General features: G+C 34.0%; 1 protein-coding gene across 5 annotated transcripts; it reads right to left on the bottom strand.

Annotated features, from left to right (window-relative positions):
* Positions 1 to 4715: 4715 nt before the first annotated feature.
* LOC137740077 (nuclear-pore anchor-like) lies at positions 4716 to 7916 on the bottom strand. Of its 5 annotated transcripts, XM_068479876.1 has the most exons (5): positions 5907 to 6399; positions 5695 to 5799; positions 5428 to 5576; positions 5152 to 5331; positions 4716 to 5026 (listed from the first exon to the last, which is right to left on the bottom strand). In XM_068479876.1, the coding sequence occupies exons 1-5, from the start codon at positions 5949 to 5951 to the stop codon at positions 4870 to 4872; spliced, it is 636 nt and encodes a 211-aa protein (XP_068335977.1). In that variant the 5' UTR covers positions 5952 to 6399; the 3' UTR covers positions 4716 to 4869. The 5 variants fall into 5 exon arrangements, 2 of the variants coding, with proteins under 2 accessions (XP_068335977.1, XP_068335976.1); XM_068479875.1 differs by having other exon boundaries at positions 5152 to 5576; positions 5907 to 6374; XR_011069134.1 differs by lacking the exon at positions 5907 to 6399 and adding an exon at positions 7310 to 7916 and having other exon boundaries at positions 4716 to 5576; positions 5673 to 5799.
* Positions 7917 to 26706: the final 18790 nt, after the last annotated feature.

Genomic DNA, 26706 nt, shown 5'->3' with positions numbered 1-26706 from the left:
CTAGCATTATCTACCCATCATGGCTTGAATCTTGCTAGAGTTTTACTACTTTCTTTACATTACTAGTCAATTCACATTTCAAGTTATGTAGCTAGGCCTAGATTTTACATTTGTAACATTTGTAATCTCGACTTCATCATCAAATGATTACTGTTTCTTGTTTTAGTTTCCATTTTGATTTCATTTACTTTTTAGACAAGCATACGCAAAGTATCACTTGCTCTAATTAATGTAGGACACGGCAATTCTTGCCCACCACCTCAATCAACCTCAAGGTCTATGAAGCTCAATTCTTTTAGAGTAATGCTAAGGAGACTAAATTTGTAGATTTATTTTGCAAACTAAATGATGTTTTATCAATAATAAATGAGCACATTTATCAACGTTTAAGTAATAATTCAATCATGATCAACTTTCATGTCATTTAGTTTATAAAATATAGTCTATAAATTTAGTCTCCTTAACATTAATCATACTTTTAATCTCCAATAGAAGGATCCCATGCATGTATGACGCGAATAGAATAATGCATGTTCTTAAAGGCTTTTGAAAAAAAAAAATGCATGTACCTTAAAGGCATGTTTTGCTGAAAAGGTGATTCCCTCCAAATCTTAGTACAGGTTAATAGAATTTACAATTTAAAAGGAAACTTATACTATACAACATAAAAAAGTTTGGATTTATGTCACATTTAAAATAAACCCTAACGAATTAAAGAAGCGTGGAATATTGCGAAAGCCCCCTAGCCCTAATGATGAACACACAGTAAAAGTCTAGATTTCTTGGTAAATCATTGAAGTGTCCTTGCCCCTCACAAAGTTATCATGTGCTGGGCTTGTCTTCTTTTGGCTACATAATTGTGTTGATGGAGTTCAAATATTTTTTGCCCAGCTTGTGATCACATTTGTTTTTCGACACACATCTTTTTTATTTCACATTATTTTTATTTAAAATCTAACAATGTTACTTTAGAGTTATCTGTTATGACAAGTGTTGAAAGAACGTGGTCACATGCTGGGTAAATAGGATTTAGGTACAACAAGTCTTAACTTGTGTTGATGTAGCTACTCACATCATCCTCTGTAAAATATTGACTACTTCTCCACGAGCAATATCTTTCTAAATGCAGATCTCATTATACAAAAACAACTTATTATAAATTGTGTTCACATGTTCAACTGATTTGTGTGTCAATAATAATGGCTTGCTCGTGTAAGCAGTCATTTCTTTTTAGTCAAGAATCAGGACCAATTTTCACTATTTATATCAGAACCAGGACCAATTTTGACAATAAAATATCAAGGTAGAGTCATAAAGTTTGAAATGCTTGGACGCCAATGAGAGATCCTAGAAACTTGCACATGAGCAGTTCTCAATTTACATCTAGAGTTGCCGTCTTGGTCATCTAACCCCGGTCGTGTAAAGAAATGAGGGTCACTCACTGTTCAGTTTTAATATAATAGTAGGAAGTTATTATTTTCTTGGATCACAGGGTCTAAGAAAATGGGACTCCCTCTTTAGGTCATAAATAAAAATAAGGCCTGTTACGAGGCCTATCCATTTTTATTTAGCAAAAACCGCACGATTCCAACTCACCAACTTTGAAACTCAAAATTAGGGCTCAAACAACCATCTCATGTCACTCCAATATGTCTGAAGCCTTGGACAAGTTCTTCAGTGAAGCGCGTCAACCACGCAGACAACTGAAATCCAAAAAAATCTCGCACCCAAAGTGCCTAGCACACGCCATCCAACATGCTGAGGTCAATACTGCAATAGTGCTAACTACCTCAAGGCACAGCTGAAGGATGCCTACCAAAAACTACAGTCATTGGTAGCACCAAATGACCGATCTACCCTTATTCCAGCTCATCAATATGATCGAGATTGCTCATTCTTCACTACTTATAAATAGAACCAGATGCCTTTAAGTGGAGGACCTTCATCAAATTAATCGCTACTATTAAAAAAAACATTGAGTGATTCTTCAATCAACCCAATTGTTTTTCAGCACACACTAATTGCTTTTTAGCAAAACTATTATAGCTTTTCAACTGCAATTTCAAAGCCTTCATTCGAAGAAAACACTACCTACGATCCTTGAGTTTAAAACTTTTACTGCTCTGACACCCCGTGGTATGATATGGTTGATGTGTATTTCCAACATCCTTGATTTCCTCTATGAGGCTCATGTTTCGTACTAAGTCCAATCTGACACTAGTGATCTTGGTGGACTTTTCTAGCATTATCTACCCATCATGGCTTGAATCTTGCTAGAGTTTACTACTTTCTTTACATTACCAGTCAATTCACATTTCAAGTTATGTAGCTCGGCCTAGATTTTACTTTTGTAACATTTGTAATCTCAACTTCATCATCAAATGATTACTGTTTCTTGTTCTAGTTTCCGTTTCGATTTCATTTACTTTTTAGGCAAGCATATGCAAATTTACACTAAATTTTAAGTCCTCGTTTACTCGAGGCACAAAAAAGAACCTAGCCAAACCAGCGTACCACTAGGCGCACAATCGTTTGGTTAAGAAGTTAGATTAGCGCGTAACTTTTACACTTAAACACAAACACTGTCTGTTAGCAGCCTCCAACAATGACATGCCTATTCTCGCATTCTCTCGAGCCATCTCGTGGCACTAGTACTGAAAACAACACTCCAACAAATACGTGTTGAATATCGTGCCCAAACTCTATCAAGAGTTTTGGCACCAACACTCCCTTTAGTTGATCATTCCGTTGTAGAAATCAGGACACGTCTTAGTGTTGCCTGCGGGTTAGGGTTCCATTATTGAAAGTTGCATTGCGCTTCCGGCTTCTCCTTCCAAATTTTTCAGTTGGTCGTTCCCACCATTGTTAAGAAACCGTCCCTCTTAGAAGTACTCACTTGGGGTTTTTATTCTGAGGAAGTGGAAGACAAGAGTTCTCAATTTTGCCTTCTCTGATATTGATAGAATCGACCAATGTGTTTTTTTCTTCATGAAATATGAGAAGAGCGTGTGATTTTTTATATATAATATATGTAAGTTAGGATTTGAAGACACGTTTTTGACACAAGTTTTGATACACGCTTTTTTGGCCCATTCTGTAATGTATTTCAACAACCCAACTGCCTATCATTCATTTCTTACCTCAAAGATCATGTCTATTAAAAATCATCTAAATCCGAAACCATATGACCTTTGGATCAAATTTAGTGTTTTTTCATAGAACCGTATTCGTCTATTTTCTTCATTACAAATGAATGTCTTGGTGGTTTGGATTTGTCTAAGTTTTTGCAAAAATAATTTATGAATGATGTACTAAAATATAGACATTTCGAACCATGAAATACATTATGAAATAGGTACAATAAATAGGTGTCAAAATATGTATAAAAAACGTGCATTTCCAGGTTCTAAAGATAGATATGCATATCATATATTGTCGAGTGACAGTGGATATTGTCAATGGATATATATATATATATATATTCATATCATATACGTATGCAAAATCAATAGATGGATATGACAAGAGAACACTTTTTCTTAATTTTTTTTACCACAAGGTATATCTTTCGACTGCCCTATTACTACATGGAGTTATAATCTAATTAAGTTTATATCTAATATATACATTGAGAGTGGATATAGCAATACCTCTTCCGAAGTGATAAATACTTTAACCAATTGAGTTCTAATTCCTAATTGTTTATAGACCATTTGTATATGGGAGTTTTAACAAAACATTCCTGATACTGTTCACTTTTAACGAAAAACCACATTTTTACCTTTCCTGGTACTATTCACTTACACATTTATTTGTCCTTATTCATTAAAACTAAAGTTTTTGAGAACTTTTCGTTAATTTTCTTTTTATATTGATTGGGGTTCATGCATTCATGAACCTTGTTTTGGATATTGGACTTCTATCCAAACAGTCGTTCTTATATCTCCGATCTCTCATGTGAAAGATGTACCAAGTTTTATCTAAGAATCCAACCCCAAAGGTTGAACTATCAAAGTCTAAAGGATCACAAAATTGACCACCCTTGTCTTGTGTGATGTTTGCTACATACACCCATCAACTAGAAAGCACATAAGATGGGTACAAAATTGCTCATTACTGTATCCAGATTGGCAGATTCTGAGCAGAATGGTCCATCTTGTTTGGGTTTGTGGAGTGTTCTGAATAGATATTAAACATTCGAGATTCTTTACAATGTGAGTTTCTTTATTTGTCTTATAGTTATTTCACAATTATCGGTTATATATCATTCTCCTTGGTGGAGAACCAATCAATTACCATTTTTTATCATCAAACTATCCACACTCTTTATGTTTCGGAAGTGCTCTTTCGCATGGTTATTATTATTATTTTTCACAATTCTATTTGTTTCTGATTTTGTAAATTAAGTAAATAAAAAGGGAATCAAACAAAAAGAATCACTAAAAAAAATATGAGCGTTGCACACAATAAATTATATGTGCCCCTTGAGGCCAAAAAGCATCAACAATTGTGCCCATAGACCAATAACAACAGTGCAACAACTATTTCTATTTGTGCCCTCCATAGGCGTTGCCTTTGATGATAACACACAATAGGATGTTTTGTGCCCAAAGGCTAAGCACAAATAGGGGTTCTTTTGTGTCTCACTTCTGACAACACTGACTTTTTCAAGCCATGTTAGCACAGTTTTGTTTTTGTGCCCAATAGGTAAAATATTAAAATACAAAAAGAACAAATTCAAATATTACAAACAAGCTTATACAATTTAGTTCTACAAACAATCAATTCATACAAATAATAAAAACAACAATTCCTAATACATGTTTTCTTCTATGAAAGTAAAGCCAATTCCTAGTACTTAATGTTAATTCATGTTTTCTTCTTGAATAAGCAACTAAATACATGAGGTTGACAGAGCTTATAACAAACTAACCAAAAAGGAGAGCAAAACTGCCTCTGTTCTGGTCCGCTCGACGATTGTAACATGTCACAATAATAGTAGGCGCCAAGATTATGACAATAATAACTATTCAAAAAATTGACAAGAGTTTAAAAATTTGGACAAATACCAAGAGACGTGCACGTATGAAAAGCATAATTAAGGATACAACAAAAGATCTCTGAGGAAGGACAGTTAACAGCTTTGTTTACCTGGTCTTTGCCAGATCTTCCTCTAAACATTTCACTCGTTCTGCAGCCTGGTCTTGAGCCTTTCTTGTAGCTTCCCACATTAGTTCATATTTTCTATCATATTTTATAGCAGTACAAATTACCAAGTAACAACAATACCAAACATGCACTTCCTTGGACAATATCCCATGATCACAATACCTGAGAACTCTCAAGGAGAAGCTTGACGTCAGTTCTTTCTTCTGCAAAAAATAATTAAGTTGTACCACAATAATTTTTTGCATTGAAGAAAAATACTTTAATGCTACTCCATCTACTCGCGAAGAGTTTACAAAGGTGTGAAGGGATTCAATCATGCACCCTCGTTCTTCAGCTCTTTGTAACACTGCCGCAACTCTAGATGCAGCTTCATCAGTGTGTTTCTTGATCTCCATTTCAAAATTCTCCTGTAGTTCAAGATTCACAAAAACTCATCAAATAGTTTTCACAAGCAAAGCTGGTAGCACTAACTACTAAGCTAAACAAACAAGCTCCATACTTACAAACATTGAAACTCACACCAACCTTGAACTCCATTTCTCTATTTTCAAGCTGGTCAGAAAGATTCTGAACAAGGCTCCTGAGCTGCGCATTCTGATCAACTAGTCCATTTATGTCCTTGAAGGTCAACTATTTGCATTGTTATACCCAAAAGAAATTAGATACAATCAGCCACACACAAAAGAGACAAAGCATATGTTTGAAGTGATATTAAAGAAAACGAGCATCAAGCTCACGAGATGTTCAGACATGGCTCTCTCAGCATCAGATTCAGTGTTCATCTCAACAACGGCAACATTGCCATAGTTATTGTATATCACGGCATTTCAAGCTCCAAATATTTAGTGGGGAAAAAAAATCATTCACTAGGTTCACCGGGGAGACGTTGAGTTTCCTATGGGGTTCTTTAGATATAAACCCTTGAAACTCCTATTTTCCAAATAAAAACCCATCTAAATTTAAACATTCAAATAAAACCCAAATTTCAAATAGCCTACCATGTAGACAAATATATGACCAACTATTACAATACAATTACAACTTATGCCATAGAATCCTAATTTGGTCAATAAATGTTATTACTCATCCTAATTATGATGAGCAATTAATTCCATATGGATATTTTACCTTTCTTGTATCATAAATATTAGCAACATATATAAATTAATTTACCAAATTTAAAAGAGAAAGAAAATCTTGTACAGAAAAAATAATATTGTTTGAATTATGTAATTACTTACATACAAATTAATTTACCTACTTATAAAATATTATACTAATAAACCTGCATTTTGAATCATGTAATTACCTACATATAAATAATATACTAATTTACCAACATTTAAATTAATTTACCTACTTATAAAATATTATACTAATTTACCTACATTTAAATTAATTTACATACTTATTAATATTATACTAATTTACCTACATTTAAATTAATTTACCTATTCCAAAAAAATAATAATAATAATTAGTGATATTAGATAATGTTCGAATGTTGTGGGTTTGTGCTTGTAGGCAATTAAATAAACTTTTAATCTAATGCACATAAATCATGTAGGTAAATTAGACCATTTTGAAAGTAAACTAGACCCTTTAAATTTTGGTTTGATGTAATAGGTAAATTAGACTATTTTGCAGGTAAGAATTGTGCGGAACATATAGCTTTTGTTTTGTGTATTAGGGATTGGAATATTAGCCGAAGCTGTTTTAGGTTTATTGTTGTGTTAGTAGGTAAATTAACTTATATATGTAATGCACAAAATTATGAAATTAGTATTATTATTTTTCAATTAGCACGTTATAACAATTTGAAAGTTAATACATTGAATATATAATGAATGGCATGAATTATTTTGTAAAATATATAAAACTAATTAAATGGATATAACAAGTAATTGATCCAAAAACCCCATCCAAGTATTAATAGGGGTAGTTTAGGCATTCGAAAAATACATAATTTGAAAAGTCAAACTTAATTAAAGAATTTGTTTAATTGAAGGTTAGTCAATAGGCTTTATTCAAGAAAACAAAAGAAGATGAGTTTTAGTAGAGGAAAATATAGTTTCAGGGTAATATCAAATTTTCAGAAAAAAAAATTACACAAAAAAGCTAAAAAGAAAAAGACAATTACCCAGCTGGAAAAAAGATGAGGACCACGAAATCAATGAGGACAGCAGCGACGAAATCGATGAGGACGACGACGACTACTCCTCCCTCCCTCTCCTGAGTCGCACCCGCCCTTCCCTCACCACCGCCTCCCTACCCTACCCACCTCCTTCCCCTGATCCCTCCCTACCAAACCCGGATCCCAACCTGAATCCCGATTCGGACTCTCCATGCACCGATCTTCCCAACCCTTCCTTCACCAGGTTCGAGTATTGTGACGAAGGTGAGTCCAAACGCCTCCTCCGTAAACCGCCCCTCGATGACCCCGTAATTACCGAAACTGCCACTCCTTCCTCCGATTACGAGATCCTTTCTTGTGGAGATGACGTGCAGAAGGTTCCTGCCAAGGGCTTCTGGCAATGATGGAGCACAAGAGCCAGAGGTGAGATAGAATATGAGGGAGGACAAGTGGAAGAGGAAAGTAAGGGAGATAGAGAGAATGAAAAGACTGAGTGGGGTGTGGGTGAGCCTGCTTTTGAAATTGAGTGGGGCCGCGTATGGGTGTGGTAGGAAGACACGAACATCGTGTCTTCAAAACCCAATGAATTTTTTTTTTTTTGTTTTGAAAGGAAGACGATATCATTAGCTTGGGAAACTTACAAAATGTCTTGGATGAGGGGATTCTAAATAACAGTCAACCCAAACTACTCTTGTCTCAATGAAGAACGCTACCTTTGCCAAACAATGAGCAATACTGTTATTACCCCTAGACACGGAAATAAACTTAGAAGCAGTAAACAAATTTGCAATATGAAGGACATCCCCCACTAGCAAATCCATGACCGAAGCACGATCCACACAAGTATTAATGATAAAAAGGCACGAAAATATTTTTAGTGTGTTTGTAAATTAATAAAAAAATTATGATTATTGATATCCATACACAGTGACACAATTTTGTGTGCTCAAATTTTAATAGGCACAAACACGCTTTCTTGAAGACACCAATTGTGACATTCCACATCGCCCAGGGAAGTGATCCTTATATGTATATTCTCATCCCTACCTAGCCCGAGGCCTTTTGGAAGCTCACTGGCTTCGGGTTCCGTGGGAACTCCGAAGTTAAGCGAGTAGCACGCGAGAGCATTCCCAGGATGGGTGACCCATCGGGAAGTTCTCGTCTGAGTTCCCAAAAACAAAACCGTGAGGGCGTGGTCGGGGCCCAAAGCGGACAATATCGTGCTACGGTGGTGGAGCGGGCCCGAGAAGTGGTCCCCCCAGGCCGGGATGTGACACCAATTAATGTGCCCTTTTATTTAGGAGACACATTTGAGATAGTTTTTGTGTTCTATGACATTTAAAAGCACAAATACACATATGTGCTCAATGAAATTGAAAAGGGCACAAATCAACTGTGCTCTTAGACCTTTTTTTGTAGTGAATGTAAATCTGCAGAAGAAGATAATAGATGTGCAGAAATCATTCTCATTATGTTTTCTCGTTTTTGTTGTATACATCTCGTGATAGGAAGCAACGAATGCAGTAAATTGCTTCGGAAACATCAGCTTTAGGTTCTATTGCATGAAGTTCAATTTCATAGTATATATGTTTCTCCATATATTTAAATGCAGGGTTTTGTTCAACACAACACAACACAAAATAAAAAACTTGTCATTTCTAGTTTTTAAGCAATATATGAAAAATACCAAAACTTGTCACTTCTAGTTTTTGCTAACTAAGCTAACTAAGATACCGATCGAATTGCTTGCACTCCACTTTGCTCCGCGGTCTTAGAGGCATTTTATCGCACAACTTAGCCAGTTGACCGCCATGCTCGAGGCGTACATCAATGAAATGTCTGGCAACTTCAAAGATAGTAAAAATGGTGGGTAAGGAGTAAGGACGATAGCTAGCCTTCACTTGTGTGAATATAGATGTGACATTGCGTGCCCTCCCAACTTAAACCTAAACTTATGGTAAATGTTAGTAAACAAGTTGGAGTACTTTGTACAACACAAACCCTAAAGAATAATTAAACAAAAAACCGCAAATCCTTGTTGAGATTTGCACAATCTTATCCAAAACGAAATTAGGCGACTTAATACAATGAACAAAATAGTTTAGGAGAAACATAATCTTTGATTTAACCAAGAACAAACTTTGTTTATTCTTCACTCTTGCTTTTATGCCCGCATTTAAAAGAACCCTAACGAATTAGAAAATATTGAATGGACAACTCACACGGGCCGGAAGGCCTTCTCTAATGATGAAAAGTCAGAAAAATGAGGGAGCAGAATATTTTAGGTTTTATTTATTTTCGTCTTGAAAATAATTATTAACACTTATGCTTTCTTTAATTATTTATTTTTGGTCAATAACAATTATGCTTGATTTCCTTTATTGAGCATGCAGTTGACGACATGACAAGGATGATTCAGGGCCTTGGGAACACTGGCAGTTTGGCATGCCAAATTGCTCAAATATCTACGAATGTAACTCATTTCTCAGATGATTTTATTTTTTCGTTTTTGTTTTTGGTTTTTTTTTTGATGAATGGCCGACCAATTTTCTTGGTGGTTGATGCCCACATAAATGTTGGGTGAGAGGATGACGTGTCAGGCGGGCTATGGGGTGATTTGGAAAATTCAAAAAAATTGTAAATTTAAGTGCATGAAATTTTGAATCCTGCACAGAAAATTAGGTAGGGTTTTGGGTGGGGGCCGACTGCATATGTGCATTTTCTTTTGGAACGTTGGACCACACCACTCTCCTTATTTATATGAAGCCCTTCCAAGTTTCCTTTCAAAACATAACAAAGAAGTTATAAATCTCTGTGTTTCTCCAACTCTTTCCTTGTTGTGTATTAACAATATATACGTCTATATATATAGATATGAAACTTAGCAGTTCAGGCATGGAAGCTGATCAGTCTAGCAAGAAAAATAGTGTTTCATGCAAAAGGCTTGGGGGGTATCTTAGACAACAGAAAGGAAGGCTCTACATCATTAGGAGATGTGTAATCATGCTTCTCTGCTGGCACGACTAATTTCCCACCCACCAAGTCTTCAACATTCGTAGTTTGTTCAGAGTGTGAAACTCACGTCGGGAAAGTAAGAGATGATATCTGTTCTTAATCCAACTTGAAGCAAATTTGCAACCATTGCTCGCAGCTGCAGTGAAGTTTTCAGCAAACAGTTAATGATCTCCAGATCTCTTTCTGATGATTTGTGCCACCCTTCTCCTTTATGACGATGATGTGTAAATAGCAAAGAGAAATGTTAGTGATGATGAAAGTTGTTTTTTCTTTCCCGCAGAAGAAGCCTTTCTTTTGGGCATTTGTACTATAGAAATTATTTGAATTAACTAATTAGATATGCCGAACCAATTTTAGAGTATTTTGTCTCCTTTACTACTGTGTGTGCGCGTATATACTAGTTTTGGTTGTTTAATTAAATCCTGGATAATCACTTTAGTCAATTAATAAGTACTTTATTTGGTAATATAAGGGTGAGAAACGGTTATAGTAACCCAGAAATTTGGAAATTATTATATATAGTAGCTTGGTTACAAATGGAAAGGTTCTTCAGCGTCTTGTTACATATTTTCTCAAAGTAGAGAAGTGATGTTTTATTCTTTAGTCAGAAAAATATTGCAGGGTCAAAGAGGCAGCTATTCCCGGAAGAAAAGAAAAAAAAGCACCCTGTGAATCCGTGATGCAGTATCATGGCTGCTGCTACCACATTGGTGATGAGTGTTGGTTGTATTTCTGTCCTTGTGAGAGTTTGTGTCTCTCCACTTGTGCGTTTATCTCTTTCGTCAAATAAAACACATAATTATATACCACCGATAATACATCATATTTTCCCGAGTTTGTAAGGTGTGTTTTTGATTTTATGGTGTTGTCAACTCAACTTTCAAATTCATATTGAAAAAGTGTGGGTGATCACATGCGAGTCGTACCCTATGATTGGAGTAGATATTAATTCTACTTTGGATTCATCTTCATTCCAAACAAATCTACTACTGTTCCTTTTTACCACCTTCACATATAGAGTAACTGCTAAAGTGACTTTATAAGTGAGTACCAATGTATGTGCTTATTTAACACTTACCCTTATTGTTTAAGAGTACACAGTCCATCAAATGCCCCTACTTTGATGAGAAAAAAAGAAGCTATATATACGAGTTATTTTCATGCACTTTCTTCGTTATTTCAGTTTATTAATTTGTTTTACTTTGTTCAATCTAGAGACGACAACCAAAAAGAAATATGCACGTGGAGAAAAGGACAATGCAAAAATCACTTGATGTATGTATATATATCTATCTACATGGAACTAGGAGCAGTAGGACAACATGAACATGGAAAATGGAGGTTGCCAATTAATAAGAACCTTATCTTCTGATTTCAAGGTTTGCCTGGCATCAAACATGCTTAAGTTCTATAACTAAGGCAGTGGCGCATACCAAATGAAAGCAAAGGCAGGATGAAATTAGGTACGCGTAATGTACACATATATCCACCTTACCTAACTACCTAATGAAGGCTGTAGGCAAACTAGACCTAAGCCGATATAATGGGTACTGTTGAAGTTTTTAGCTAAGTGTAGCTCTGAGACTGGCAAAAACTTAGTTGCATTCAAATACGCACATGAGTGAGAGATGACACAATCGGTGTATATATGTATAGAGTTTATACTAGTTGATGTGGAGCTAAGTCAAGTAGAACAATGTGGTTTATATTATTAGAAAAGAAAAAAAACCATTATGATATTGGAAATAAATATTCTACTAAAAACTTGAAAAACTAATTTGTTTTGAAAATTTTGAGTTGTAGTTCACCAAATGTATCGTTATGAATTATATCAAAGTTGTGCCCCAGTCGAAATTGATCCAAAATTAAGGAGGAGGTGCTATATCTCAATTCTCATCTTGATCCGACAAATTTTTACATATGTTAGTTCTCCAAACATGTTGGAATGAAGAGAGTTGATTTTCTAATGAATATACATGAATGAGTTGCTTCTTTAAGGAAATCAAACCTCGTGCAGCTATATTAACTTAACTTAGTAAACGTGTTTGGCATATATCATGTATATATCATGTATCCATGCCAACTAAAGTGGAAACAAAACTGTTTTATTAAACAAGAAAAAAGTTTGGACCGCTTTTAATCTTGAGACTCATATGATATGAGTATATCAAAATTATAACGTTCCGTATCATTAATAATACAATATTATGAATATAAAAAAAAAATTCCCACGGCTACGATGGCGTTGACAGCATTAAACGTCTTCTACTCAATCTCACTGGCTTGAAGATATGAAACTGAAAACGTGGGTCTCGCTAAATTTATGAATCCTGTGACAGTATAAGCCACTTGTACGGGCAGAATGTGTGATCAACCCAGATAAGTCAGGATCCTTTATTTTCTTACCGTTTGCTGTTGGTCCCAAAACAAAGGGACAAGGAGAAAAATAAAAATAAAAAGCAACAAAATTTTTAATTAAATTTCGGAAATCAAATAATGTAATTTTTAATAATTAAATTATTAATTAACGTAGTTATTTTTTATTTGTAATACATAATTTAATTTAAAATTTTAATCTATGATCCAAAGTAGAGTTATGCGCATGCGAAATCAAGTGAGAACATGACTACAAGACTACAAGTCAAGAGCAGCACGGTAACCACTCGTTTCTAAATTCTTTTGCGGCCAATCGCAATCTGCCACCGCACGATCAGGGAAGCGATAAAGTGTTGGCTGTTCAAAGTGGCAGCCTTATCTTGCCCACGTGCACCTCCTAATCCTCAAGCCCCACGTCTGCATCCACCACAACTTCTGTCTTTCAATCCCGAACAAATGACTTGTTCAGTTGTTTTATGTTCACACATCAAAGTTTTTACTTCCGGTTTTCTTTTAACAGTTTCTGGTTATATTTGTTTAGATCAGGTGGTAAATCTCAGAGTGATCAACGTCAATATGCATGCAAAAAGTACTCAACTTAATCTAAATTATACATCAAATAGAGTGTATAATGACATGCACTAAGGCTTATAAAAACAATATTATATAGTTTTACCGAAAAACGGAATCCTGTTAACATACACTTTACAAAGCATGATCTTGCTCGTTGAACGCAACATTTGCATAATTTGTATGCTTACTACTTTACATTGTATAAAGGGGCAATTTGAATGCGGTCCTTAACAATTAATATTCTTTAATTGAAATTTTATTTGTTTTTAGTTTTTTATCAAACTTCATGACATTAATGTAATAATGTAAGTTACTATAGTTTTTAAATTAAAAATTAAAATTTGTATTTGTTTATATTAATGAGATTTTAAATAAAACCCATAATTTGTGGGATTAAAAATAATAAAATATAAATTATACTCTCTATTATATTGTGTGTATGTATATATATTTTTATATATATAGGTACATTCATCAAAATTAACAAAAAAAAATTATTGTACCAAAATATGGATACATTCTTCAAAACCACAGGAAAAAAAATATATTAGACTTAATAACATTAGTAAATTTCTTCGATTAAACTTGACATTGATACATTCTCAAATCAACGAAAAAAACTGTACCCATATAAGTTTAAAAATGGATTAGAAAATTTTGAATGGATTTTATATTGAAAAATTGGGTACATTTTATATATAAAAAAAAAGGGTACATTTTACATATAACAAATTGATATATTAAGAATGGGTACATTTAAAATTAAAAAAATTGAAAATTATATGAATGGGTACATTTAAGATTAAAAAATTGAGAATCTTTTTATAATAAAACTAATGGGTACAAACTTAGAATTTAAGATTAAAAAATTTAGAATCTTTTTATAAAAAACTAATGGTACAAACTTATTCTAATATATATATATATATATATATATATATATATATATATATATATATTTGAAATGTTTGAATTGAAAATTAATTAGGAGTTTAATAGAGGTGTGAGTATTAAAACCCTAAATCAATTACTAATTTTTATTTAAAAAAATTATGTAATAAACATGTAAAACTAGGGACCGGATACGTACTAATTATTCCTTGTATAAATTTTGCATTTTTAAGTATATTGGTGTGTAGCGGCATATTGATCGAGCTAGGGAATGTTTATTCTCGCGTGTTTGCCAAGTGTACAACTCATACCAATTACCAATTGATGCAGAGAGAGAATGAAAATACCATAATAAAAGGAACGTGAATTTGAATATCCACTATTTTTAAGCGCAATAAGGGACTAGAAAACCTTAAAGTCTCGTTTCTAATATCACTACGCAATTGTAGAGAACTTCAAAATCTGCACTAAAATATAAAGAGAAACACCGATTTATTTTATTAATCGAAACATCCAAATCTGCACTATTTCCATCAAGAAGTTGGATATATAACATAACTATTTTAAGTTTAGAAAAAAAATTGAAAAAAAAAAAACACATAAAAGTAATCAGATAATGTTAGAGATCGGATGAGCCTTGGTGTTTAAAGAATCTCTCTGTCCAGTTCACTAGAGAATTCCTAGTGCTCCTGCGTACGTATTGGGATATTGTGACCAGGGCCCAATGGCATAATCTATCATGAATGTGGCTAGAGATTTTAGATTGCAAGCCTGGAGAACATATGGATATATATGCGACCAAATATAGCTGGGTAGAGACAAGAAAGTTAAGATCCCTTATGTGTGGAATTTGTAGTTATATTTTTCAGCACATATACACACACTTACTATCAGTAGAATTAATCTTCCCACTCTACTAGTTAAAAGGTTAGAAGAAAGCACATTGATGCATAAAACATTTATCCTGCCTGCAGTAGTCTACTTACATATTCCCTACCGAAGGATCGCATTATTTTGATCACTTGGCAGAATTCAGAAATTAAGCCAATGCCTGCACAAATACTATAAAATAGATCGATGAGAAAACTATAAGAATCATTTTCTAACTAACAAGTACATGTTACTTTGATTCGAAAGCTTTTCACACATGCAATTTTTCCGTCATCCAAGCATATCCACCCTTATAGCAGAACTGTCAAGTAAGCTCAGTTTAATAAAGTTCAAGTTACAACAAATGCAGTATTTACTATATAGACTATCTGATATTGTTAGGATACTGCTAGATGGCATATTAGGATGATGACATCTGTACAAGGTTGTTAGTAGTTAGTTACTTGTTAACAGATAAATAGCAGATTGTAAAGATAGAAAGGCAATTAATGAAATATTGATTGTTTGTATGTTTTTTTTTTATTAACATCCCATATTTTGTTGACTACACCCCCACATAATGATTTAATATTAAATTGCTCATAAAATGACTATTAAAGCCCTAAAATGTTCTAAAAATTAAAAAGAAGATTCTAAATACACCCCAAGTTCTTTCTTTGAGTCATGCCTAAAATTTACTTCTACGCTCTCACATAAGCAATATGACTATTTTTCCAGAAATGAATGAATAGATTTTCCGTAAAAGTTTGAAACTCATTGTGAAACTCCATCACTTCAATATATGTACATACAACTGCAAGACTTAAACCCTTTTGCCCTCAAGTCAGTTTGGGTGAGGCTTGTATCCTTTTGTCTTTGCTTTAATGAAAACCCATTTCGACTAAAAGAAAGATTGAAGTTTGTGAAGACGAATAAGCGGGTTTGATGTGGGGTGTATGTGAGGAGTTTAGGGTTTGAGGGTAGCTTGGGAAAGAATGTGAGGTGTATTAAGATATTTTTTTAATTTAAAAAGTGGATGTGGGGTGTTTTAAGTACGTGGGGTATAATCAACAAAATATGGGGTGCCAGTAAAACAACGGGAGACTTTGGATGCGGTCCTTAGTTATGAATATTCTTTGATTGAGATCTTGTTGGTTTTTAATTTTTTATCGAGGTCCCTGAAATTAATGTGATAATTTATTTCTATGTATGTTACTATATTTTTTAAATTAAAAATTAGAAATTTTAGTTGTTTATATAAATGAGATTTTAAATAATAAAAAACCATAATTTGTGGGTTTAAAAATATTAAAATATAAATATACTATTGTGTGTGTGTGTATATATATAAACATGGATACTTTCATAAAAATTAACCAAAAAATTTATTGTATCAAAACATGGGTACATTCTTCAAAATCACAAAAAAAAAAAAAGAAGAAGAAGATATTAGGCTTAATAACATTAGTAAATTTCTTCGATTAAACTTGACATAGATACATTTTAAAATCAAAGAAAAAAGAATGTACCCATATAAGTTTAAAAATGGATTAGAAAAAAATTGAATAGATTATATATATATATATATATATATATAATATATAATATATGAAGAAAATTGGTACAAGTTAAAGAAGAATTACAAACTAAAAATGGGTACAAACTAAAACTAAAAATATATGATACAAAATTTAATCATAAATATAAATATAATAATTGTAACATTTTTAACATTAAATGAATATATTTAGAAATAAAAAAATATTTTATTATTGAAATAATTAATGATGTTATTAATACCTAAGGACCTTGATCAAAAATTGAAAAGGAATAGAATTTTAATCAATGGAGTTGCAAAAGGAAGGATGAGAACCTAATTTCTCCATAAAACAACTCTTGTTTGTACTGTTGTTCTGTTATCCCACCTCTGTGCAATTGTGGAAGATGTAAAATAGGATTCTAACAGATATATGTCCATCTGCTTAAAATATTAAACACACACACACAAAAATAAGCTGCTCCAAATTAAAGGAACGAAGTAAACATTTATCTCTATAAGCGTAGGACGAGCCTAAAAAATATGTTTGAGTGGTTCTTTGTGCTTGAAAGGGTTCCTATTTAAGCCACCTCGATCATCGTCTAGCCAGCAAAGCAGTTAATTTTCAACTTAAAAAGTATTAATCTTAATGACTAAATGCTTGGCTGAACAAGCATTTCGATGCTTCAATTAAGACCCAGAAATCGCGCACTGCCCAGCTGTTAAAATGACTGGAGATTAGTGTTTTACGGGTTCAAATTTGACCAGTATGATTTTGTTCTTGACCTTGATCTTCTCTCATTGTGCCCTCCCAACAATCTTAAGCAGTGATCACTTGATAACCAATACGTATTACCTTAAACAGAATTCGTTTCCATCCCCCTAATGTTCAAAGCAACTGACCAGCCAAAATGTTAATTCTACACAAGCACATCCAACACATTAATTTGTACCAAAAATGGCTTGAAATGTTGGAAGGGACGAATCACAACCAATTGTGAATTTCGAATTTCCAGAACTCGAGGAATTGTCAGGTTATAGGTATTAAGAGTTCCACACCATTAGTTAGATGATTAGTTAAATGATTGTACAAGTCAGCAATTAGTTAGTAAGTTTGTTAATATTGTTAGGCTTTCTTTTATAAAAATAGAGTTGTATAATCTTTATTTTTCAGCTAATACAAGTATCACTTCTCTCTCTAAACTCTCTCTAGTTCTTCATATTTCTCACCGTTATTCTTCTTCATTTTCTCTTCAGTTTTGAAATACTTCAATGTAGTTAACAATAGAATGGGGACAATAATCATGATTAATCACGATGTGAAAAGGAAAGCCTTTTATAACATGATACACTGACCAATCCAGAACATTCCACTCGCCCTAAAAAGTCACAGGCCTGAAATACAGCACCATCCATGTCTCACCCTAGATATCTCAATTTCATGTTGATAACGACTGACAACAATAAACTCTATATATATTGGAAAGAGATCATCTATGGTTATTTTTCATTAAGGTTATCAGATTAAATAATTCGAACCTTTTAAATTTCATTCAATAGTAAAAAATTATCATAGTTTTTAAGAGATCAAAACAAATGAACCGTTAAATAAAATTTGAAAAATCTGAATCACTTGATTTGGTGATTTTAGTGGAAGAGATCCAAAAAGATCTCTTTCCATATATATCATTCTGCAGTGCTCCACCAACCAAATTAATATGTAATTTAAGTTGTTCGCATTAAGTAGCGTCATAATTATCATGCTATGTAATATATATATACACACATATAGAGAGAGAGAGAGAGAGAGAGAGAGAGAGAGATGATCAATTCCCATTACAATTACCTGATCATCAGAAAGTTATTCACATTAAGTAGTGTAATAATGCATGCTGTATAGGAAATCTGCAGGCAGATTTAACAGTGAAACTTGTGGAATGATCAAAACTTCATCTTTGTGAGGACGTGAAGATAAAAAACTCTCACATTGATAAAATAAAAAATAAAAAATAAAAACTCTTGTAATGACTTATAAGAAGTTGAGCTACTCCTCATATTTGTTATTATTGGTTTTATGGTGAACCCCCAATTTATTTTTTTCATGGTATCAGAGCAGGTTGACGCACGTGTGAAGGTCAACGGCCACATGTGCTCTACATCACCTAGTTCGTGTTGTCTATGTGTTTGGGTAAAAATTTGCGCATGTGGATACCTCGCATCAGTGAAAGAAAAAAACTTTGCAAGAACTCATTAGGTTTATTAGAAACGTTTCCGTTGTACAGTACGTTATGGTAAACAATAATATGTGCGCGTGTGAGAGAAAAAAAAAGAGGGTTCAGGTTTTGTGTGGCTTATGAGTTATGCGTCCGGGAGAGGTATTCTGATTTTGTGCAGGAAAATGTTAACACTGCCGTTCTATTGCTGATGTTATTTACCCTTTTTGTTTTTTTTAATCAAATGGTGTTATTTACTTTTAACCATTATGAAAAGTTTTAGATAGCCTCTGTTTATTTAATAGGTGATTTTATATAAAATCAATAAAATGTTATAAATATTAACAATATATCAACAATATTTATACTAATAATAAATAGGTCAATCATGTATCATGATACTTAAATGCATTTAAAATAAACAAATATTCCATAATTTGCCACTACAGTTGGCATCCACTTCAACTGACACCTCATTTCTCATTGTCTTATAGTTTGGAATAAGTCAATATGGATCAGACATTGCAACGTAGTCTGTTGAAGAAAAATTTTATGCCTCAAACCAGTTCATCAATATCATCACGCAATCAGGTTCTTCCAAAACAAAGGTTTTTATCTCGATATTTTTGCAGACCTGATAGCATGAACATTCACCATAATGCATTACCCAACTTTACGTTTTTTGAATTTTAGATTCTACATAAATTGTGTATGCATTATATTCATAATTGTTGAACTATGTGAATTTGATATTGCCATGAATTGCATCAAATATATATCCATGCATTGAACTATATATTTATATACATGCAATTGAATTTAATTACAAAAAAAAAAAAAAAAGGATTCGTTTGAACCTAAACCCAAGAGCAAAGATGAGACCATGGAGCCCCACAAGTCTCCAAACCCAGAACCTGATGCAATCACCGGTGTCACAATCGATTTCTGACACAAGCACGGCCTGCAGCCATGCCCAGCCACCACGGCTGCTTTCCTGACGACTTGAAGTCGACCCCATCAAAATCGTGGATGAGATTTTTGAAATCTCGTCGGAGTTCGAAACCCTAACTTGAACCCGAGGGTTTCTTGGTTCGTAGACCTCGAGTTTTGACTCTTCATCACCTGGGAAGAGGTTTTATGGTGAACTATAGCCCCATACCACCGCTAAAAGCGACGAGTTCAACGTTCTTCTTTAGCGAACACACCCAACACATAGCTGGGTTGTTCTTCTGATCCAAAAACCAAGCCTTCTAGGCTTTAGCTCTTCTTGACCCAAATCAAAACCCAGATTTGGCTTTTGGGTTTGTTGTCGCATGCCCTATCTTTCGGCCCACTTGCGACGCCAGCCTAATTGGGCTTTTGTGTCCCTATGTCCTGCGACACACTGGATTGCATCATCTCCTGGGTTCACCTGTCTGCGCCACACACGATCCCAGCTTATGCTGGAGGATGTTACACTGTTTTGCACGACACCGAATCTGTACCCTTTTCATGGGCTCTTCCTTAGATCTGGCCCATTTTTTCCCTCTCTTACCTTGGGCCTGCAGCCCACCCAAGACAATTTCAGCCTAATCTGGGCTTGGACCTCAGTGCAGAGATTTGCTTAGCCCACCTGTGGGCTTTGCCTATGTTTTTTTAGCCTCGAGCTTAAATTTACCCTGACATATCGTATCTGCGTGTTTTTGGTTGTGCGGTCTATGTGCTAATTTCGCCGCCTTTATGTACAAAAATGGGGCCTTAGTGAATGATGAAAATCTATGTTGGATATGATTATTCTTCGATCATTCATTACTTAAAACCATTGATAGGCAATATGTTTTCCACTCGTTTCACAAATTGTCACTTCTAGGAGACAGTCTTCCCGTGGTTAGGGGAAGATAAGAACGTCAACGTTCCTAAAAAACAACACGAATAATCATGGACGACTCCCACTTTATGTCATTTAGATCACTGCACTGCTCAGTCTGAAACTAAAGTGCAACACATATTAGATATTCAAAGCATAGCTCAGAGCATGCCATATCTTTTCACCGATCTAGCATAAGTGACAAGATCACATATTTCAGCTGCAAATACGCCTGCAAAGATGGATATACCAAATATACAACGAACTTCCCTCATGGAGGCTCGTGACGCGAACTTTGGTGATCCACATACATTAGCGGCTAACCAATCTTCTACCCCTACACATAAGCGTGGCAGACCTCCTAGTTCAAAGGATTCGCACCCTTGAAAGAGGAAACCCAGGACACAAGCCCCTGAAGAGCCTACCGTGAATCCAACTGCTGCTTACTTATTCTATCCAACTTATGAGAAAATTCTAGATTATGAAAGTGTCCTTGAAGAGACGAATCCACCTCCCAAGAAATGTGATATTTCGGTCTATTATGCTAGCTCCTTGAAGAGACGAATCTACCTCCCGAGAAATGTGATATTTCGGTCTATTATGCTAGCTTAGATGATGTATGGTGTAGAAATGAGATGATCATCAACGATGCATTAACACATGCAGTAGCTACTGAGATTATGTTAAGCGATGACATTGAACACTATTTTGTTGATGAATGTCAATGTAGAACCGATTGGTCAAATTGGAAACAAGCAATCCAAGTCGAACTCGATTCACTTGCGAAACTTAAGGTGTTTGGACTCTCCCACTTGCACTAAAGTCAATCACTAGTGTATCTCATACATGCTAGTTGAGTGAGCTTATGCTCGTAGGTTAACTTGGTTATGTATTAATCCTTTTATTTAAAAAGGATTTACTTATAAAATGTTTCCAAAACATTTGATGATGTCTCTTTCTTGTGTTCGAATACTTTGATGAGACCTTGATTCCATGGCTTGAGCTATCGCCCCATTACGTCGTAGTATGCTACTAACGACCTTATGGTTTGGATTCAATCATTGGTTCTAAAAGAACACTTTCCATTCAAAACACCTTTTGAAGCAGTTTCTAAAACAATATATCATTATATATTTCGTTTGTATACTTTATACAAACTTTGCTCCAACCTTGAGACCATTGTAGTACGATACTAACAATACATTCATATGATCAGTACTTCATCCATTATGAAGTTCCATTTGTTAAAATGGGTTATTTTCACTTTGGTTCGTAACCTAAGTGAATGCACGCTTCCAGAGTCCCACTCTGATGTTCCTTTCTTAAAGGCAATAATACTCTATCAGTTGCTTTGGTTCTGATCCTGGGATATAGTAATATCTTAAAGCGATAACCCATGGTTTTTCACTTTTGGATATCTACTCACAAGTCCATACATGTGTCCCTTTTGTGATTTTATAACACTTTCATTATAAGGGATATGAAAATGATTTTCTTTCATATAGGAAAATGCTTTCTTAAATCTTCAACATTTTTGAGATTTAATTCCCATATAATATCCTTGAGATAGCCTTGCTATATCCTTGAGGTTATAACTTGTTGCTCAAAATATAACCTCACTCCCACTGGGCTTGTTGTAACTTTGCATTCATTTCAAAAACTTAACAATTAAATTTTATGATTTGAACCATGAGGTGACGAATTTGGATTGTCTTGTTGTTAAACTATATGTTGTGACTCATTTTGAAACTATTCCCTTTTGTTTCATCAACTTGTCCATATGCTTTGTTATTAGTTTGTTCTCATAAAAGAAAATGATGGACAACTCCCAACATATAACCATTTTATGCTAGGTTGACGAAACCAACATTCAAAGACTATTCTTTAGAATGTTACACAACATAGAATTTAACGTTTTGAAGAGCTTGAGTCTTTTAACAATTAAAATTACAAACTCTTAATAATAGTCAAATACTATTATTATTTAGACAACTATAAACCAATCATATTCAAGTTTATATCCATTTTTACACCTCCCACTATTTCTCATGACTTTAATGAGAAATGATTTCATACATTCATAAATGTATAAACGTGGAATATACGGGTAGAGGACATTGTGTAGTAGCTTTAAAACCTTTCAAGCTCTTTTGTTTCAACCTTCATTAAGTTGATGCCTTGTTATTAAGTGATTAAAAATCTTTAAACTTTTTTATAGATTTAGACACTTCTTTCTTGGTTTTAATCACTAACACACTTAACATTTTAAAACAATTTTAAGAATGCCCAATTAGTTGTTCAAAACTACTAATTGAATCAAGAGTGACCTTGATTATTGTGGTTTAAGTGATAACCATATAAGAAACGTTTTTCTTATTACTTATATCATTATAATGTGATATAAATCTTGTATCTCAACTAGGATACAACAAGACAATATTCAATTCATAACACTACTTTAAGGAAATAATATATTAGAAGGCATTCTTCACATTACATTAATATGATAAAACATTCATAATGTTTAATACAAAAGACATTAGCTCTATACATTTAGAGACTAATTAAAATACCTTCATACATTTAGGCAATATTAGTGATCATCCATCATATGGAGCCACATAATAAGTTCTTAACAAAATAAGAGAGTTTAAAGACAATCTTTAAATGCCTAACAAACTTCCGAAGTAGTAAGCAAAAACATGGTGATCGAACCCTTCTCCACTTTTCCTTTGCTTGTTCCTCTTCTACTTGGCTTCTCCACCTATATACAATTATACAAGTGATTAGCCTTTTATATCAAATATAAATATTTTAGAAGATCTAACATTTAGAATTGAAGATAAGAACATAAACCATACCTTTTGGTTTGTCCTTAAGAGTTGCAAGATAAAACCTGCAATTCCTCTTCCAATGCCCCTCCTTTCCACAGTGGTGGCAAGTCCCCTTGGGCTCCATTGCCTTTTTCTTTTTCTTCACTCCTCCTTTCGGCTTAGGAGTGGGAGACTTTATCTCCTTTCCCTTTCCTTTGCCATACGGCTTAGGATTGGAAGAGGATGGCTTGTTGTAGGCTACTGCAACAGTCCCTACAACGTTCTCTTTCATAGTCTTCTCAGCAGTTACTAACATATTTAGTAACTCAGAGAGAGTATGATCCATCTTATTCATGTTGTAGTTCATTACGAACTGCGAAAATGAATCAGGAAGAGAAGCCAATATAAAGTCCTGGGCCAATTCCCCGTCAAGTGGAGTACCTAGGTTCTCCAGTTGTTCTATGAATCCTATCATCTTCAGTACATGTTGATGCACTGGAGCCCCTTTGACCATCTTGGTCTTCACAAGTTCACAAACAGTGTTAAAGCGACGGTTGCGCGTCCCTTCACCATATAACTCCGTAAGATGGAGTATTATGGAAAATGCACTGTCCATGCCCTCGTGCTGTCTCTGTAGCTCCTCATTCATGGAAGCCAACAGATAGCACTTGGCTTGTGTGTCATCCTCAATGTGCTTGTCAAACTTAGCACGTTCATCCTCAGTGGCCGAAGGGCCAAGAGGTATGTGAGGTGGAGCTTTGTCTAGTACGTAAACAATCTTCTCCAATGTTAGGAGAATCTTGACATTACGATACCATGTTGGGAAATTATGCCCCTCTAGGCAATGTTTGTCGAGTATTTTCGCGAATGTGCTTCCAACCATATCTAAATACATAAACAATAAAATAAATTAGTTTGATTGTTGATTAAGTCACACGATTCGGGTCTTTGAACCGAATGACACCACCCACCATTTTTGGCAAATTCCATATCCCTCAAGATGGAATCCGGGAGATTTCAAAGAAAGCTCCTAGCAGGTTATAGGAGGCTCACTATTACCAAGCCCACCTCACGATGATACGATGTCGGCTAGCAAAAATAATAATGAGAGGGTACACTTACCCATTCACAACAACCTCTTGTGATTACCTATCTTATTGGCCTCTAGAGAATAATGCCTCACGATGATACGATGTTGGCACCATTTCTTCTTAGTTAAGTTCTTACCCACCATGCCGGTTTAGATAGGGGTCCAAGTATAACCTCACGATGATACGATGTTGGTTACACTCGTTGCCTATTTTCACCACATCAAATGTCTTTAAATAGATTCCTCCTGAGTATAAGCATGCACTTTGCACTCCCCCATGATAGGGTGAAGGCGGTGTACAAGTCATAAACGATTGGAGCCTACCATGGTGGAAGGCCACGAAAAAAGTGTTCAAAGCACTCTTACGCTTTCAACTTAATATTGTATTTGATTGAGGGATTTTAAGGTCTCATCAATTTTATTTATTTAAACATATTCAAATAAATTGTCCTATTACAACTACTAGTCCAAAGTTAATGAAATTAGTAGCATATGATATCCCCACTATTCGTTTTCATAAAACAAATCAATATCAAAACATTTTTCAAAATATTGGAGATATATATAACTACTAATTGAAATCATTATAGTTTAGTAGCGTATGATACTCCCACTATTTGTTTTGAGAAAAACAAATCAATATCAAAAACGAATTTTTCAAATATTGGAAGTAACTACTACTACTACGGTTTTTGCAATCCTTTGAAATTGGACTTTATAGTTATCTTAGGCTCTTGGATGACCATGGACTTATTGGGTTATTGCAACAACGAGCCAACATTGTTGAATAATATCTCGGGGAGGTTGTGTCATTTTAATTACATGCTTTTCAATCCAATTAAAACATTTTCATTGAGCCATTAGAAATGAAAGACAATCATTCATTGCTTATTAGGGCGTTGGACCCATTTAATCTTGAATCTCATGTCAAAACCCTCTTTTAGTTATGTCTCCTTACCAATAGTTAAAGAAACTCTAGTCTAGCACTAGAGGGAATCAACTAACTAAAAGAGATTAAGAAGTAATAAGAATTACAAACCGATTTGTACAAATTCCTACAAATTACACATACTAAGAGGGAGAGATAGATTAATGTCGAAACGTGACAAGGTCCAATTGAAACAGTAATTAAAACACATTCCCAAGGTTCAAACAATTTGATTTTAGCGCCTTATCTCATAGCTCAATTATCGTTTAAGGCATAAGTCCATAGTCACCCATTTTCTAACTACTTAATCATATTAAATAATCAAATGGAATGCAACATATTAACAATTAGATTTAGTGCATATGGGCATAATTAAATGATGAGTTTAAACATTAAACAAAATTAAAATCAAACATTTCAATTTTTAAATAGTAGGGGTCTAAATGCAAATATGAAAAAGTTAGGGGTCAAACCATAAATACTAAAAGCAATACCAAACTTTTCATGATTACAAAAGGACCCTCAAGTGGGAAAACCACTTGAGTTGGCCGGCCAAATGAAGGGGGAAATGGGTAGGTCTCACCCACCTTGCATTATTTCAACATAAAGAAGAAAAAGAATTCAAATTATGCTTGCACTTGATTTTGCTTTAAGAAAATTAGGGAAAAAGTTTTAAAATATCCTAAAGAAGTCTAGGATTGAAAAAACCTTTTGTAATAAATATTGATGATAAGAATATCATCCAAATCCATAAAACAATTTATGAACTTAAATAAAACTATTTTCAAAAAAAAAACAAAACCATGAACACCAAGAACATAATCAAGAACTTCAAGAACACATTTTTCTAGCTTCAAAGTGTGTGTGTGAGGTTCAAAACAAAACACAAACACATAGCCAAAAAATCCCCTTTTTGCCGTGCCCTCCCTATGATTCAAAACCCCAAAATTTGTTCTAAACTCACTCTTCATTCATGCATCCAAAACACCTTTTGCATACATATCTTTCTCAACTATTGATACACCTTTTTCAACATTTGAAAAGACAAAAGATAAACATATTTTGAATGAAAAACAATTTAAACTCAAACTTCATTCATGCATCAAAAACACTTTTCTTGCATATCCTTTTCAACTTTTGATTTACAATTTTTCAACACTTTGAAAAAACAAAAGATAAACATATTTTGAATGAAGCAATAATATGACATACATAAAATTAAAACCCATATGCATAAAATCTAAAAGGACA

The sequence above is a fragment of the Pyrus communis genome, chromosome 7, assembly GCF_963583255.1.
Source record: "Pyrus communis chromosome 7, drPyrComm1.1, whole genome shotgun sequence".
Classification (NCBI taxonomy): domain Eukaryota; kingdom Viridiplantae; phylum Streptophyta; class Magnoliopsida; order Rosales; family Rosaceae; genus Pyrus; species Pyrus communis.
The sequence above is the reverse complement of the archived record's forward strand: the minus strand, read 5'-3'. Positions and strand labels throughout refer to the sequence as shown.